Source organism: Carassius auratus, chromosome 23 (assembly GCF_003368295.1).
Source record: "Carassius auratus strain Wakin chromosome 23, ASM336829v1, whole genome shotgun sequence".
NCBI classification, from domain to species: Eukaryota; Metazoa; Chordata; class Actinopteri; order Cypriniformes; family Cyprinidae; genus Carassius; species Carassius auratus.
The window spans coordinates 13,902,062-13,917,077 of NC_039265.1; the positions used below are offsets into that span (position 1 = coordinate 13,902,062).

Here is a 15,016-nt window from a genome sequence, read left to right on the forward strand (position 1 = left end):
CTTTTGCATCTGTTTTCTTTTTTCTGTTGATGAAACTAAATCATTGGGTCATATAATGTAACAAACATCATTTAAGAAACAGACAAACATCACACGCCATGAAACAACGTCATCAGTCGCCTCAGCTGGCCAAAGGTTGCTTTTAGTACATTGTTGTGCATCATTTTACTTTCACATCCCAGTGCTCACGCCATCCCTGCGCATTGAACCCCGTCTTTAACCAGCCATAATTTTAATTTCTCTGGCAGCTGTCAATGTTTGCAGGCCTATGTTTTAACTGCAGCTCCTGGAACTGCTTTTCTGAGACCCAGCGTAATGGTCTGAGCAAGTTCACTAGAAACGCTTAAACTAGGTCATGCATCAGTGAAATTACTAGTAATTTGTTAAAAATAAACCTGAGCATTGCTTTTAAGACGTTTCAGAGACATGCTATGCAGGATGCACAGGGAATTACAAGCTGTAAATTTACTCTCAACAGGCCAACATGGCTATGTGACTGATAAAAGGTTTCTAAATATAACACGTATCAATAACCTGCAAATATGTGATGTGGTGTCATTAAATCTCACAATATAAATATGTTTGTTTTATAAGGGACCATGCTGCATTGCAATAAAAAAAATAATAATAAAAAAAGAAGTGCTGATAAATAGAACGGAGTTACAATCTTAGATATTTTATCCACTAGCGCCCCCCAACGGTTGGGCACATTTTTCCTCCTAAACATGACCAGAAGCCAAATTTTCTACAAAATGTAGTAAAATGTGCTGCTACGGTAAATACATTATTATAAACCAAAAGTATGTATAAATAATTTACTTTCTGTTCATTTTGCTTGGTGTGACAGAATTTGTAAATCTTTTTTTTTTTTTTTTGTGGCTGATAATTGTTGTGGTGCTTTATGAGGATTTTTACATATTTCCACAGTTAAGACAAAAAGAACCTTGTCAAACTGAGCCACGCAGTCTTTGCGTAGAACTTTAAATGGTAATGGAGTTACAATGTAGTTACAATTATCTGGACAGTAGATGGCACTATATTACAATAGATGATGTTCTGGAAAAAACAATGTGTGATATATATATATATATATATATATATATATATATATATATATATATATATATATATATATATATATATATATATATATATATATATATATATATTTTATATATATATATTTCTTTTCTTTTTAAAGTCCTAGGTGATTATTTTACATAAACCTGTCATTATCTGTGACACAGCAGACCACCATATTGTATTTAAGCTATTATCACAGCCATAAATCAATCAAGTTAAACGTTATATTGGACCATATATGTTTATATATTATTACAATCTATTAATTACGTATGAGATTAGATTATATAGGTGAATTTACATAAAATTGTCCACTTGATGACTGTCTAAATGTACCCTAATTCACCCTACTGGAGATAACTACTGTACGTGTGAACTCTTACCCTTTTTGAGCAGCTGTGAAGCCACAAAGGAAGTATTTGTATACCAGCTATTTGTGTCACCTGAACAAATTAAGATGCAGTTAGTTTTCTTCTTCATATACATGTTTTGTCCCGGTGTTTTCGACATTTGTGGGTGTTGTATTTTTGAAGTAAGGAAAATGCATAACCCAGCGAGTCATGCACCTTCTGATCAGTCCAAATCGTCCACGAATATTTGGAACAGTTCGTTTCAAAGAAGTGGTTCGAGAAAACAATGCGCCAATTCTTTAACTCAGTGAGTGGTCCATGACAACTGTTTTTATGCGTCGGCTGCCCAATATTCAAGTCACAAACATACTTACAGAACGTTTTATATACAACATTTGATGTGCGTTCTTGCGTTGGTCTGCAGACCTACAGTAATTGTAGACCTAAATACCATAACAAATCCATGTTTTTGAACCATATGGTACTTGCAATATTAAACTGTTACAGTTGCCGTGGCAATAAAACAACAATAGCAATATAAACAAATTACCCAAATATTGTACGTTTTCTACAACCCTAGGGTATATATTACAGTTTACTGCAGTAAAAAAACAAATAAATAAATTCACTATAGTGACTACAGTACGGTATGCTTCATTAACAAAGTGTTGTAAATACTATAATATATACAGCATAATATAATATGGTTTAAAAACACTATAGTATCTCAACTAACAATTTCTAGATTCCAGAGCGTTCAAGGAAACTACAAAGAACCTTCCCAATACGTTAGGAGCACTGTGTCTGCTCACTCAGTATTCAAGGAATCACTTTTTTTAATCGGTCGTCCCGATTTGACTCGTTCAGTCCGAACCGGTTCAATGATTCATTGAACATAACTGACTCCATGATTCGAATCAAAAGAACTGAACTCGACTCCTGAATGAATCAGACACCGCAACAGCTGACAACATTCTAGATGTTCATGTTCCGCGGTCTTCTTCACTAAACTGAAAGTTTTTCTTTTGGTCACCATATTATTTCCTTCAGGCCAAACATGAAAGACGATGAATTCCCTGGTGTAATGATGCATATTAATTTATGAACACAGCTCAACAGTTGCTTAGTTCCGCTTAGTTCTTCAACCCCTTCTGCTTACTTGACACTTTCAGTCTCGCTGTTTAGCATTGGTCAGTGTAGGCGGAGTTTATGTCACAGTGCCTTCCAAAACAAGGAACGTGCGTGTGTCGACACAAGGACAGATAAGTTACTGCCACCGGGAGGAGAGAGTCGAAGAGCTGCGATGATTTCATAGACAGCCTTCTCCGTTGTTGACGTTAAGAAGGTAACGTTGCCACCAAAACGCGGAGGTTTTGTTTGAATGGTCTAAATAGTTAAAAACGGTTCTCAGATCCGCGACTACAGCAGTGGCACTGAGAAATCCAAGATGGTCAGTGGCTGTGCATTCCTGATTGGGACATGTTGTTATACTTATGTGTTAAGAGCAGCAAATAAAGTTGTTTTCATGCATGTTGTGGTGTACCCATTGGTAGCTTTGTTAGTAAGTATGAGCTTACATGAATTGGAGTAACTGTTTGCGTTTTTTAGGTGTTTAGTGGTTACTTGAATGCTTATTATAAATATGTTTGAACGATGAGCTTATTAAGAAGCAGACAATGTTTTTTTTATTGGTATAATCCCATTGCTTCAGTGTTGTGGAGGTGTCATGGTCGAGGTCTAGCAGAGCCCTGAAGGTTCCTTGTTTACAAATGTGTTTCATATTTCTGATCTTTTCGTTGCTGATATTATTGCTGGTGAAATGCATGATCACCTGATAGGTTATTATGAACCTATTCTTAAATAATCGTTGTTTAATGTCCACCTACTCTAGTTGTACAACAACCCTTGAAGAACATGGACGCACCTGAAGAGTCCATAAGAATGACTTCTGATTCTCAGAGCAAAACATGTGTACAGAGTCAGGACACACACAAATATCAAGAGAAAAGCCCATCTGCAAAATCAGGTATCTACTCCTTTCAAAAACTTCCAGTATTTATATTTTTTTTATGTCAAAATCTGTGCACCCAGTTAAACTTGACTAAAACTGATCTTTGATATATAGTATACATTTTCCTGTTATTTATACAGTATCATGTGTGGTAATGGATTACATTTAGAAAGCTCTCTCTGTTATAAAGTTTAAATGCAAATAATTCAAATGTACTAGTAATGATAATGACTCACACTTTTTCTGATTATTATAATTCAAAAATATAATATATCGTGGGTGTGTGTTTCACAACTTGGTTAGAAATGTAATCTAAAACATGTTCACCTGATCATAGTTGTGTAACAGTTATGTAATACCAATCATTACTTAAGTAAACCCTGGTTTTAATGTGGTAAATTTCTTGTGACAGCTGTGATGCTGTAATTACGCCGTCATATATAGTAAGGTATACTGGAGTTAATTAAAGATGATGCATGTGCAGACTGTTTTATCATTTATCTGGGATTATTATAAGGTTTGCAATACAGCAATTCAAACACTTGCCAGTGCTCAATGTGAAATTGTTTGTACTCTGTAAAAAAAAAAAAAAAAAAATTAATAAGGGAAATGTACTGGTAATTTGCAGAGGACATTTCCATTAATCATACACAATGTAGTGCCTTATTTTTAAAGATTTATTTTACAGTGTAGGACAGCATGGAACAAACCTTGAAACCAAAGCCATGTGAGGTTGTGTGCGCAATAATTGCTGTTGACACAATCAAGCAATTTTTTTTTTTTTACATACTGTAACATTCTATATTCATTAGTTATTTTGGTTGTACAGTACCGTAGTAGTTTGAGAATCATTTTAATGTATTTACATACTTCAGTATGGTGCATGCATGGCATGTTTTATGTAATATCCTGTAATGATATAATATTGCATTTTATATTATTTATGTATCTATAAATCAAAAATGTATTTTTAAATTGAATATAAAATGTCATTGTACTCTCCTCTCTCTCTGTCTCTGTAGGCAATGGTGCAGCACTGGTGTTGTGTTCTGTATCTGTGGCCTGCCTGAGTGGGTTGATGATGGGTTATGAGATGAGTCTGATATCAGGTGCATTGCTTCAACTCAGGGACGTTTTGACTCTCTCCTGCCCGCAGCAAGAGCAAGTTGTTGGCTCTCTTCTGTTTGGAGCCTTCCTCCTCTCCCTGGGTGGTGGCACCATCCTGGACCGTTATGGACGGCGGTTCTCCATCATCCTCACAGCGCTGCTGTGTGTGTTAGGCACACTTCTGAGCGTGTGTGTGGTGTCATTTTGGGTGCTAGTAGTCGGGCGGATGCTTGTTGGGATGGCGGTTGCGCTGTCAGGCACAGCGTCGTGTCTTTATGCGGCAGAAGTGGCACCGGCCGCCTGGCGCGGGAGGTGCGTGTGTGTGTATGAGTTGATGGTAGTTTTAGGGATGCTGTTGGGTTTTGGACTGAGCTGGGCATTCGCAGGGGTCTCTGATGGATGGAGGTTTACGTTTGGTGGCGTGCTGTTCCCTGCTTTGCTGCAAGCTGGCATCATGCCGCTTTTGCCGCAGAGTCCACGCTTTTTGCTGGCCCAGCAGCGCGAGAAAGAGGCTCACGCAACTCTCGTCCGTCTTCGTGCTGGAATCAAAGGAGTAGACCCAGTGGAGGACGAACTTCAGGCGATACGCATGGCATTGGGGGCGGAGCGCCAGCACGGTTTCCTGGACCTCTTCCGTTCTAGTGACAATATGCTTCAGAGACTGCTTGTTGGCGCTGCGCTAGTTTTCTTGCAGCAGGCTACAGGACAGCCCAACATTTTAGCGTATGCGTCGACTGTTCTCAGCAGCGTGGGCTTCCATGGGAATGAGGCAGCGACTCTTGCATCCACAGGGTTTGGTGTGGTTAAAGTGGGCGGGACCATTCCTGCAGTCTTTCTAGTGGACAAAGTGGGGCCTAAGGCCTTACTATGTGTTGGTGCCGTTGTTATGACATTGTCAACAGCAACACTGGGGGCTGTGACTATGCAAAGTCACACACATGTTTCTAGCCTATGCAGAGGCCCCGTTAATAAAGCAAACCTCACCGTTTTTGGGACGGGAGAAGAGACTGATTTCCAGACAAACACTCCACTGGGTTTGTACCAGTCTTCTTACCATGAACTCCAAAACAAGCATAAAACAAATGCTTTCCTCACTAGCATTAATGACACTAAGGACCTCTGGGTTTTAAACGACACTCCTGATCATAGGACAGCATTAATGGAACTGGCTGAGGGTTCCAAGAAAGACAGTTCCACAGTTGCACTTCAATCTCTTCATGTTAATGAAGTGTCACCATCTCTGAAATGGATCTCTCTGGTCAGCCTGCTGGTGTATGTAGCTGGATTTTCCATCAGCTTGGGACCAAGTAAGATTCAGACACTGGTCATATAAAGCAAAAATGTCCTGTTAAAGAAACTTTTTTTAAACTAAATTTATGTATGCCTTTGTCTAATAATCATTCTGCAGTGGTTCATGTGGTTTTGAGTGCGATCTTCCCGACTGGCATCCGTGGAAAGGCTGTGTCCGTCATCTCTGCCTTCAACTGGGCCACAAATTTGCTCATATCGATGACCTTCCTTACTCTGACAGGTAACACACACACACAAACACAGAGCGAAGGGTTATATACAGCAATGAGATCAGTAGATCATGGTGACCCAGTAGTATTGCATGATGCTGTCAGTGTATTTATCAGTATCTGGGTTCTGAAGGTCATCCAATAAAACCAAGAAGATTGAGGCTGTCTCTATTTAGATAAGTAGGTAATTTGTGTGTTCTCATGGGGTAAGCAATTGCTGATTTGACACTTTTGTACTCTGGGTGCTTGGTCTGACACTGTTAGGAGGAAAATATTACAATCAATTTTATGTTTTCTCCAACTTAAGGTTAGTGGTAAATTCCTAAGTCTAAATACAAAATCTGTCTCTTACTGTTTGTACTACAGACATGAATATCATTAAAGCAAGCAAAAGCCAGACACCATAATGTCCCTTCAGGAGTTATGCAAGAGCACAGTTAATTGTACCATAGATCATTAACTAACAAGGTAAAAAGGATAAGTTGATTCAATTTCTACTCCGCAAAACAGTGGATTAATTATTATTATTATAATTAAACACAGCATGTTTTTCCCATAGTCTACAAGCTTTGCTCTAGCTAGCCTAAAATGATATAAATCAAAGGTTTTCAAAAAGGTCCAGGGATCTCAAGTGGCCAGCAAGAGGGTTAACAATTGTTTATCAAATATTTGTAATATTTGTTGTGAAAATGTCGCTACAGATACATTTGAAATAAATTAACATGACACAGTAATGGATAGAAAAAAAGATAGGCTTAATACAGTGTTATTATTTGGCATATATATTATCATATACATTTACATTACATATCAGATGACTAGCAGCTCACTCTTGTTATCCTCTGTGGTTGATTACAAAGCATCAAACCCAGGAACCTAACTTTCACAGCTGCGTATTCATCCTATCTTAAAGTAAACAAAGGAAGTATTGCAAGTCATTTCCATATCATTCAAGCAATTTAAAACTCAAGTATATACGGCATTAACCTAACAGCAAACACATAACATAACACTGAAACAAGTAGATAGCAATATCAGTATCCAAACACAATTTAAGCAGTGTTTTATTCTCAGAAACTGATCGCAAAGTGTGGATGGAGTTAGGATTGTGTTTAAAGGCAGTCTGCCAAACATCCATGTGGCACCTGTGGGGATGTTCCAGCAGAGATGGAATGAAAACACAGACTTACAGAGTTTTGCACTCAACCATAAACAAAAAATAGGTTTTGTAGCAGAAAGGAGTGTTTTTCAGAGGTCATTTACTGAAATGTGTTGTGGTTGTAGAGAGGATCGGCCTGCCCTCGGTGATCTTCTCCTATGCTGCTATGAGCTTCGTGTTGGTGGTGTTTGTGATTGTATTTGTGCCAGAGACGAAAGGCAGATCGCTGGAACAGATCTCTAAGGAGCTTGCCATGAAGTGAGTGCACACACACACACACACACACACATATATGCATAGTCTTTGCCACGGAACCATGGTACACACATATATTATGTAAACAAAAACTTTTATTTTGGATGCTATTAATTGCGATTAATCATTTGACAGCACTAGGTTTAATGTATTTATTAAATCTTAAAAATATATGGCTAATAAAGTCCTTCAAATTTACAATTAGGAAAGACTTAAGCATATAAAATACTGAATATCATAGAGACTTGGGATGACAAACAATGTTTCTTCAGTAACCTGGGGTCCATTTCAGAAAGGAGGTTAAGTGCAATCTGAGAATGTTAACCCTGAAATGAGGGAAACTCTGGGTAACCTTAACCTGGTTAGGAGCAGGTTTTCTAAAGGAAACCCAGAGTTTCTTTCTGTGATCTCCCCGTTTTTAAAGTGTAAGTGATGTTTAAAATAGCTTATACATTCATTCACAATGCAAAATTGATTTTTATTCTTGTTTCAAGCACAAATAACAAAAAAATCTTAAGTTAAGATGCATTTTCTATAGATGAAAAATGGTCTAAGATATTTAGTCTTGTTTCCTGGGGGATTTTCCTTTTTAGTGAATTTTACATAAACCGTAATTTTTTTTTCCTGGGCATCAATCCGAGTTTCACAGGACTGTAGGTCAGTGGTGTAGAAATTGGATTGAATTAGGCTAATTTAATAAAGGACCTTTACCTTTATTAAGGTGCCTTCTGGGAGTAACCCAATAATCAGAATTTCCTTCAGGATTTCTAGTATGGTTAGATGCATTGATGATAAACATATCCCCACCATCGCACCATCTGAAAATGAATGATTGCGCATTGAAATAGACACTGAATGATATTTAATGCCAAATGTTTATAAAGTCATTTATCCTACATCCATGAACGTTTCATGCTTAAAGCTTTACATTGATTGAATTATGTTTTTATACTTAATTTTTTTGCTGCTGCCATATTCTTGTTTCTTTTTTCCTTTGCTATGGAATACCATTAAAATGAATATTAGTTCAATAATTTACAGTTTTCAACCCTGATATTATATTCGTTATTAAATTAGAAACAGTAAGAATGAAAGTTACGCATTGACTTGGAAGTACACAGATGTCATTTTGTCGGGTGCTGTTGCCATGGTGAATCGTAATTTTGGAGCTCCACTGATCATGACTTTTCATAGTCATGGTGCACGCTATAAACTCAGAGTCAACATACTCATAGTTAACCGAACTAACACAATTCAGCAGTTCTGAATCCGGTAAGTCAACTCAGAGTTCAAGTTTAAACTCCGAGTTGGTTGGACTTCCTTATTGAAATGGGCCCCTGTTCTACAACAGTTACACACTCAGTTCAGCTGAAAATTATAATAGTGGTGTGAGGGTCAAAAACATTCATACACCCAATTTGACAATACTTTGCACTTGCCCCATGCGTCAGTGATCAGACACGTGTATTGTTGTGCAGGAATAACCTGAGCAGTAGACTGCTGTGTGACAGAAGAAAACAGGAGGCTCCAGCACAGACTCCACAGGAGGAAAAAGCCCTCGCAACTGTTTGACTTATTGCCTAGATGAAGAGTGGAAGAGCACAAGGGTATTGCAAACAATGGTTTGTTCTTGGCATCTTGGATTGTTCTTCCATCTGGCAACTTACAGGACAGACAAACCTGTGACTGCACTTTTCAAAGTATTGAAGAGATATAACTGACTGATGTTGTCGTGGCTATATTTTAGCTTTATAAACCTTTCATTGGCATGGTGGGTCAGTTGAGAAGAGTTTGTATGTCCATCTGATTTATTTGTATTCTTTTTTAAATGCATTTTAAGTAGTTTTGGTATTAATTGAGATTTATATGGAGAATTTACAGATAACTGTTATAAAAACAATTTGGAAATTGTGCAATCATGACCATAATCATGCCATAACAAGTCAAAGCCAAGTTCTGTGTCCCAGCCACATGTCATTGTTTGTGTGCAGAGCACTAATATAGACAACGCGTGAAGGTGTCTCTCTGGCAAGAGATGCCATCATGTAATCAGGTTAACTGCAAATCAGCATGGTATGTATTATTACAAACTGTAATTTTGTTAATTCAAAAATATTTATGATTATAGTAAAAAAAAAAAATCTAATTTCTTTCTCTTGCACCATCACTAATTCGTTTTGATTTAAAAACACATTTTTTAACTTTAAATTTTTTTTACACGATTAGATAAAAAATACATTTGATAATTATAAAACAAAAATAAAATGCATGTAAATATAATTAAGATTGTAGCAATATGCTTTTCTATAGATTTTTTTTCCCCCAGTTATCCAGTGAATTATGTAAATGTATTCATAAACATGTAATTGTAATTTTCCCGCACCATATTTAGTAAAGAGGAAAAGATGAGAGGTTTACTTGTGGCAAAAACATTAATTTCCACTGAGGGGGCTACAGCGATATGTCACGCCACAGAAGAGAGTCAAAAATACATTTATGGTTAAAGTTTCACAATATAACCCACACATTGAAAACGCAGTCCTCTGAAAAAATACAGATTTTTTTTAATTACTTTGCTTATAACCGCATTTCAAATGGCCCATTGTGACTAATTTGCTTATAGTTAAAATATGAATAGACTAAACTTGTTTGTGCAGATTAAATTTAAATGTTAAATGAATTTAAACATGAAGATACAAGAATAGTCAAATTAAACAAAACTATTAAGTGAGGCAGTGGACATGCAGTACTTTAAATGATATGGGCCTAAATATGAGTAATGCTGGGGTATTCCTTCTGTACAGACACAGATGCAATGACTTAATATAGGGATTATTTTATTTTAGTTTATTATAAAATACAAAAGTTTTCATATACTACATAAACATATGTTTATGTCAAGAGTGTTCTTGTCCACAGTCTACACCAGATATACATCACCTGCTGTTTAAATGTGAAGTGTTTGCCCTTTAACTTCTTGCTTCTGATTTATAGTATTAATAAAAGAGCTCCAAAAATGTTACTAGAATCAAATTAGCTAAAATTTCCAAGATGTTTTGTCCAGGGTTTTACTTTGGTGTCCATGCATTATATAATACAGTTAATTCAAGTGTGTATACCACACAATGTCAGCAACACAACGTCAATGCACTAATGGTCCTCTTCTGAGCTTTAAGAGGTCGTCATTAATCAACGTGGGGTCTGAAAGTTCAAAGGCATGACTCTGAAAACACACGACCCAGACCTGCTTGGACGTGAAATGGCAAAAGCTGCCTCGGAAACACATACAGTACAACAGTTACAAGCCTTAAACATTCAATAATAAGGTGCTTTTCATTTCAAACTGGTGCCTACATGTGTGTGTGGTTTATGACTGTTTTCTGACACTCAAACAGCAGAGGATAAATCTGCTCCACCGCAGACGCCACGCTCTGCACATTTGGTCCTAGAGAGAGGGAAAGACAGTCATTGATATTATAAGATCTAGCATTAGTTCAGCTTTTCGTTTTTCACAAAAAGCATGTGCTAAACAGTGGATTGCATTAATTATTCATGGTTATATTGAAAATGATTTCATGCAGAAATCATGAAAATATTCTTAAATATGTTTACGTTTAAATATAAAATTATGATCCAACTCGAACCATGCAAAAATAGTAATTATATATATATATAGTTTTTTTTTTATCAGACCTAGAAACAATTAGCTGAAATGTTTTATCTATTCTAAATTTAAGTAAAATATGCAACATTATTTAATATTTTCTGCACATATAAGAACACGAAGACATATATGAATTAATTTCACTGATGAATAAAAACATTTTAAACAAATAAAAAGATTCCAGAGCATCATTGTAGCTTACTACATTATATTTGTTCATATCCAGAATTCTTACTAATGTTTCAATCTGTATGAGCTCTATGGAGGCAAGCACTTAAATAACTTTTTTTTTTTTTATTGGAAGATTTCATACATGGTTTACCTGTAACAGTGATATTGCCTGTGGAAAACACCTGCACTGTACTCCTGAGGTTTTTAATTCTGTATGTCGCAGCAGGATGGAGCTCGGGTTCATAGCTAAAAATACACAGACACAAATATACTGATGAGACCTGCAATCCAGCTGTATTGCACCACTAGAGAGCACTGTACCCCTTTTTAGACCCTCAAGGTTCCTCTGGTGTCTGGCTATCCCGATCACAAGTGGTCACATTTCTGTTCACAGCTGGTATTAACATGCATCTCAAATGTGCCTCCTGTGACCACTTGTGATTGGATTTCATTGCTACATCCATCACTAACTGTTAAACTTGTATTTAGCTCTGACCAGTTGTCAAATTGGCCCAAAACGGATGTTAATACCAAATGTAAACAAGCATGATCACAAATTGTTTGTTTGCAAAGCCACTCCACTGTCTCTTAATTGCTTTCATTAAAACTAGACATCCACAACACAAATGCACGTACTATTAAATTGCATGGGTATTTTGAAATGAGTTTTTGAGAACACCATGAGAGCAAATATAATCTCTTACCTGGCAATTGGTCGGTTATTCTTAGTGAACTCAATGAGACGGATTTGAAAAGGCAAGGAGCACACCGCCAACACATTGACAACCTTAAAGTCCGAGAACCTCACCTGCAGATGAGAGAACAATAAAACATCATTCAGAAGTTCCACAAAGCTGTTTACAGTAGCTTTTAATCAATTTAGACACCTTGAATCCAATCTTCTGCAGGCAGCGGGCCAACCGCCGAGCACCTAGTTTGGCTTCTTCCTCACTAAACAAAAATAAACATTCATGAAAACCACCAGAGAGAAAAAAAGATAGGCTTTTAGAAGAAATTGATCATTTCAGTAGCACAAACAACTCTTGGCTTATTAGTATTCTGAGAATTGAAAAGCAGATTTTAGTAAGACCTTGTTGCTCCAGTGCAAATAATTTTCCCTGATGACCATATAGAGGCAGTGATCCGTGGCTTCCGCAGCTTCATCAGGACTTTCTGGAGAAACATCCGCAGAACATAAGCAACAACATGCATTAATGATTGGCCATATACTGATTAATACTGCTGATACTCATGATTTTCAGCAAAAGGTGAAAACATGATGGCACTTTCCATGAATTGTGCACATGTTGGTGTCCCATTACATTATTTTTAAGCCGTAAGGGACAAAATGCATGTTTTGTAATAAAATCACTAGACATGTTAAGTAACACAACTGACATAGCAGGAAAAGTTGCAAGTCTTCAAAAAATAAACATCAATTGGACCCTTTCTCCTGTAAATCTTCTCTTTTTGTTTCTCAAATATGTGACCCTGGACCACAAAACTAGTCATTGGTGGCATGGATATACTTGTAGAAATACATGATATGGGTCAACATTATCAATTTTTCTTTTATGCCAAAGATCATTTGGATGTTAAGTAAAGATTGTGTTCCATGACGATATTTAGTAAATTTCATACCATAAATATATTAAAACTTAAATTTGATTAGTAATATGCATTGCTAAAAACTTCACTGGACAACTTTAAAGTTGATTTTCTCAATATATATATATATTTTTTTGCACCATCAGATTCCAGATTTTCAAATAACGGTATCTTTGCCAAATATTGTCCTATTCTAACAAACTATACATCAATAAAAAGGTTATTTATTTATTCAACTTTTAGATGATGTATAAATCTTTATTTCAATAAACTGACCCTTATGACTTGTTTTGTGGTCCAGGGTCACACATGTTAGCCACATTCATCAGGCTTAACAATTCAACTCTGTTACCTACTGTAATAACAATCATCAACCAAAATTAGCTCGAAAGTTAATAACTTTAAATTGCATTTACAGAAAAATCACACAAAAGTGTTTTAGATTGCATTTACACATGACACATTTTGGTAAGTAGGTTTTGAGAACACCTATTCATGATTTGAGTGATGAAAAAATTAGTTTAAGGTCATAATAATACAATTTCAGATCTTTCCATACTAACATATGCAAATCCAGAATATAGGTGCTTAAGTATAACAACTCATCTCCACAGGTCTAACTGTCTAGACTTACTCCCATTTCAGGTTTGTAGATGACATTAGTCCCCTCTAGGCCAATGGTACGCAGGTTTAGATGGCACCTGGTTCTGAAGACAGATACGACATTGCTAACGATGATATCAAGCGCCACATCATTACTGGGTTCCATGGAGCCACTGTAGATGTTTTAAGCTTGACAACCCTTTTACAGATGCATTTCACGTCACATAACAAAACCTGCAAAAAACAAAAAAGTTTAAAAAAAAATCCAGGTACTCCAGGTCATGGTTTTACGTTACATACTGTTGATGTTAGTTAAAACTAGGTTATAATTCATTAACTATGACCCTTGTGCTTCAAACAAAGGCACTTAACCCCAAACTTTTCATTTGGGAACGATCCCTGTAATAAATGCACTCTTAGTCACTTTGAATAAAAGCATTTGTAAAAGTGACCACTTCTATGTACTAAAATGAAATAGCTCACAGGTTAACGTTACGTTACTTGAAATACCAGAGCAGCCATTATTTACAAACATTGTCTACAAAGCCCTGGCACACATTTTAAACAGATCAAATGACAAAACAATAACGCAGCAACTCCTAACAAATTAATTCACATTTCATTGTAAAATATTATATTTCATCACAAATATAAGCAACACAGGCATCAGCAGGAGGCAACAACATTAAACCTGCATGCTAGCTTTTTCAGCTCAAACACTAAATAACAGAGATGCACCGTTAGAAATAAATATCAATATGCATGCAAAAGGGACCATACATTAGTTTAAACAACACAGACAGGTTTAGTTAATAACTAAATGTATGGCAAACACACCGACTTAATAAACTTGACTGACATAATAACTACCTTGGCTGATATGGGCGTCAAACGGTGCGTACGAGAGAGTCGTATTATTAAAAAACGTGGCGAAATTATCTTAAAACGAATGTTTAAATGTTTAAAAATATATATGAATAAAATTAACGGTCGTCGAGAAACCAAAATTAAACAAAAGCGTCAACACACAAACAACAGACAACCGGCGACTGTTGTCAAGGATGCCTCAGTTCCTGCGCGAGATGAGAAACTGTCCGTTCAAACACGCCACAGCGCCCTCACACGGATGGGAGAAAACCAGCCACACATTTGACCTATGTAGTATAAACATTTACCTTCATAACTGACAGACTACTAGTGCCATCTTTTGGCTATCTTTACTAGTGCCAACTTGATCCTGATATTGAATTTAATAATCAGATTGTTAAAATACGCCTCTCATGGGCCAAATATGTCCCATAACTTTACCTGCTATTTGTTAAAATAGCAACATTTCTGCAAAAAATGTCACGTAAATTCCAATGCATTGAATTAGAAGATAGACTAAAATAGAAAGAAAATAACTATGAATCCTTAAAAAAATTACAAAAAAAAAGCTATTTTTATTTCTATAAGACTTTTTAAATAATGTTTCATGTTTTGTCA

General features: G+C 36.3%; 2 protein-coding genes across 2 annotated transcripts; one reads left to right on the forward strand and one right to left on the reverse strand.

Moving 5' to 3' along the window:
* The first annotated feature begins 2,612 nt into the window (after window positions 1-2,612).
* Window positions 2,613-9,644, forward strand: slc2a12 (solute carrier family 2 member 12). Its single transcript, XM_026199913.1, has 6 exons — window positions 2,613-2,778; window positions 3,325-3,459; window positions 4,467-5,858; window positions 5,960-6,082; window positions 7,356-7,488; window positions 8,964-9,644. The coding sequence occupies exons 2-6, from the start codon at window positions 3,348-3,350 to the stop codon at window positions 9,055-9,057; spliced, it is 1,854 nt and encodes a 617-aa protein (XP_026055698.1). The 5' UTR covers window positions 2,613-2,778; window positions 3,325-3,347; the 3' UTR covers window positions 9,058-9,644.
* A 661-nt stretch (window positions 9,645-10,305) lies between these two features.
* Window positions 10,306-14,635, reverse strand: tbpl1 (TBP-like 1). Its single transcript, XM_026199952.1, has 7 exons — window positions 14,402-14,635; window positions 13,563-13,765; window positions 12,411-12,493; window positions 12,208-12,271; window positions 12,025-12,128; window positions 11,472-11,566; window positions 10,306-10,930 (listed from the first exon to the last, which is right to left on the reverse strand). Exons 2-7 carry the CDS (start codon window positions 13,695-13,697, stop codon window positions 10,836-10,838), a joined length of 576 nt encoding a protein of 191 aa, XP_026055737.1. The 5' UTR covers window positions 13,698-13,765; window positions 14,402-14,635; the 3' UTR covers window positions 10,306-10,835.
* Window positions 14,636-15,016: the final 381 nt, after the last annotated feature.

Coding starts and splice junctions, on each gene's coding strand:
- slc2a12 (XM_026199913.1), top strand. CDS start 3,348: ATGGACGCACCTGAAGAGTCCATAAGAATGACTTCTGATTCTCAGAGC. Junction 3,460..4,466: donor AAGCCCATCTGCAAAATCAG/GTATCTACTCCT, acceptor CTGTCTCTGTAG/GCAATGGTGCAGCACTGGTG. Junction 5,859..5,959: donor TTCCATCAGCTTGGGACCAA/GTAAGATTCAGA, acceptor ATCATTCTGCAG/TGGTTCATGTGGTTTTGAGT.
- tbpl1 (XM_026199952.1), bottom strand. CDS start 13,697: ATGGAACCCAGTAATGATGTGGCGCTTGATATCATCGTTAGCAATGTC. Junction 12,494..13,562: donor TCTACAAACCTGAAATGGGA/GTAAGTCTAGAC, acceptor ATGTTTCTCCAG/AAAGTCCTGATGAAGCTGCG. Junction 10,931..11,471: donor AGGCAATATCACTGTTACAG/GTAAACCATGTA, acceptor CCCTCTCTCTAG/GACCAAATGTGCAGAGCGTG.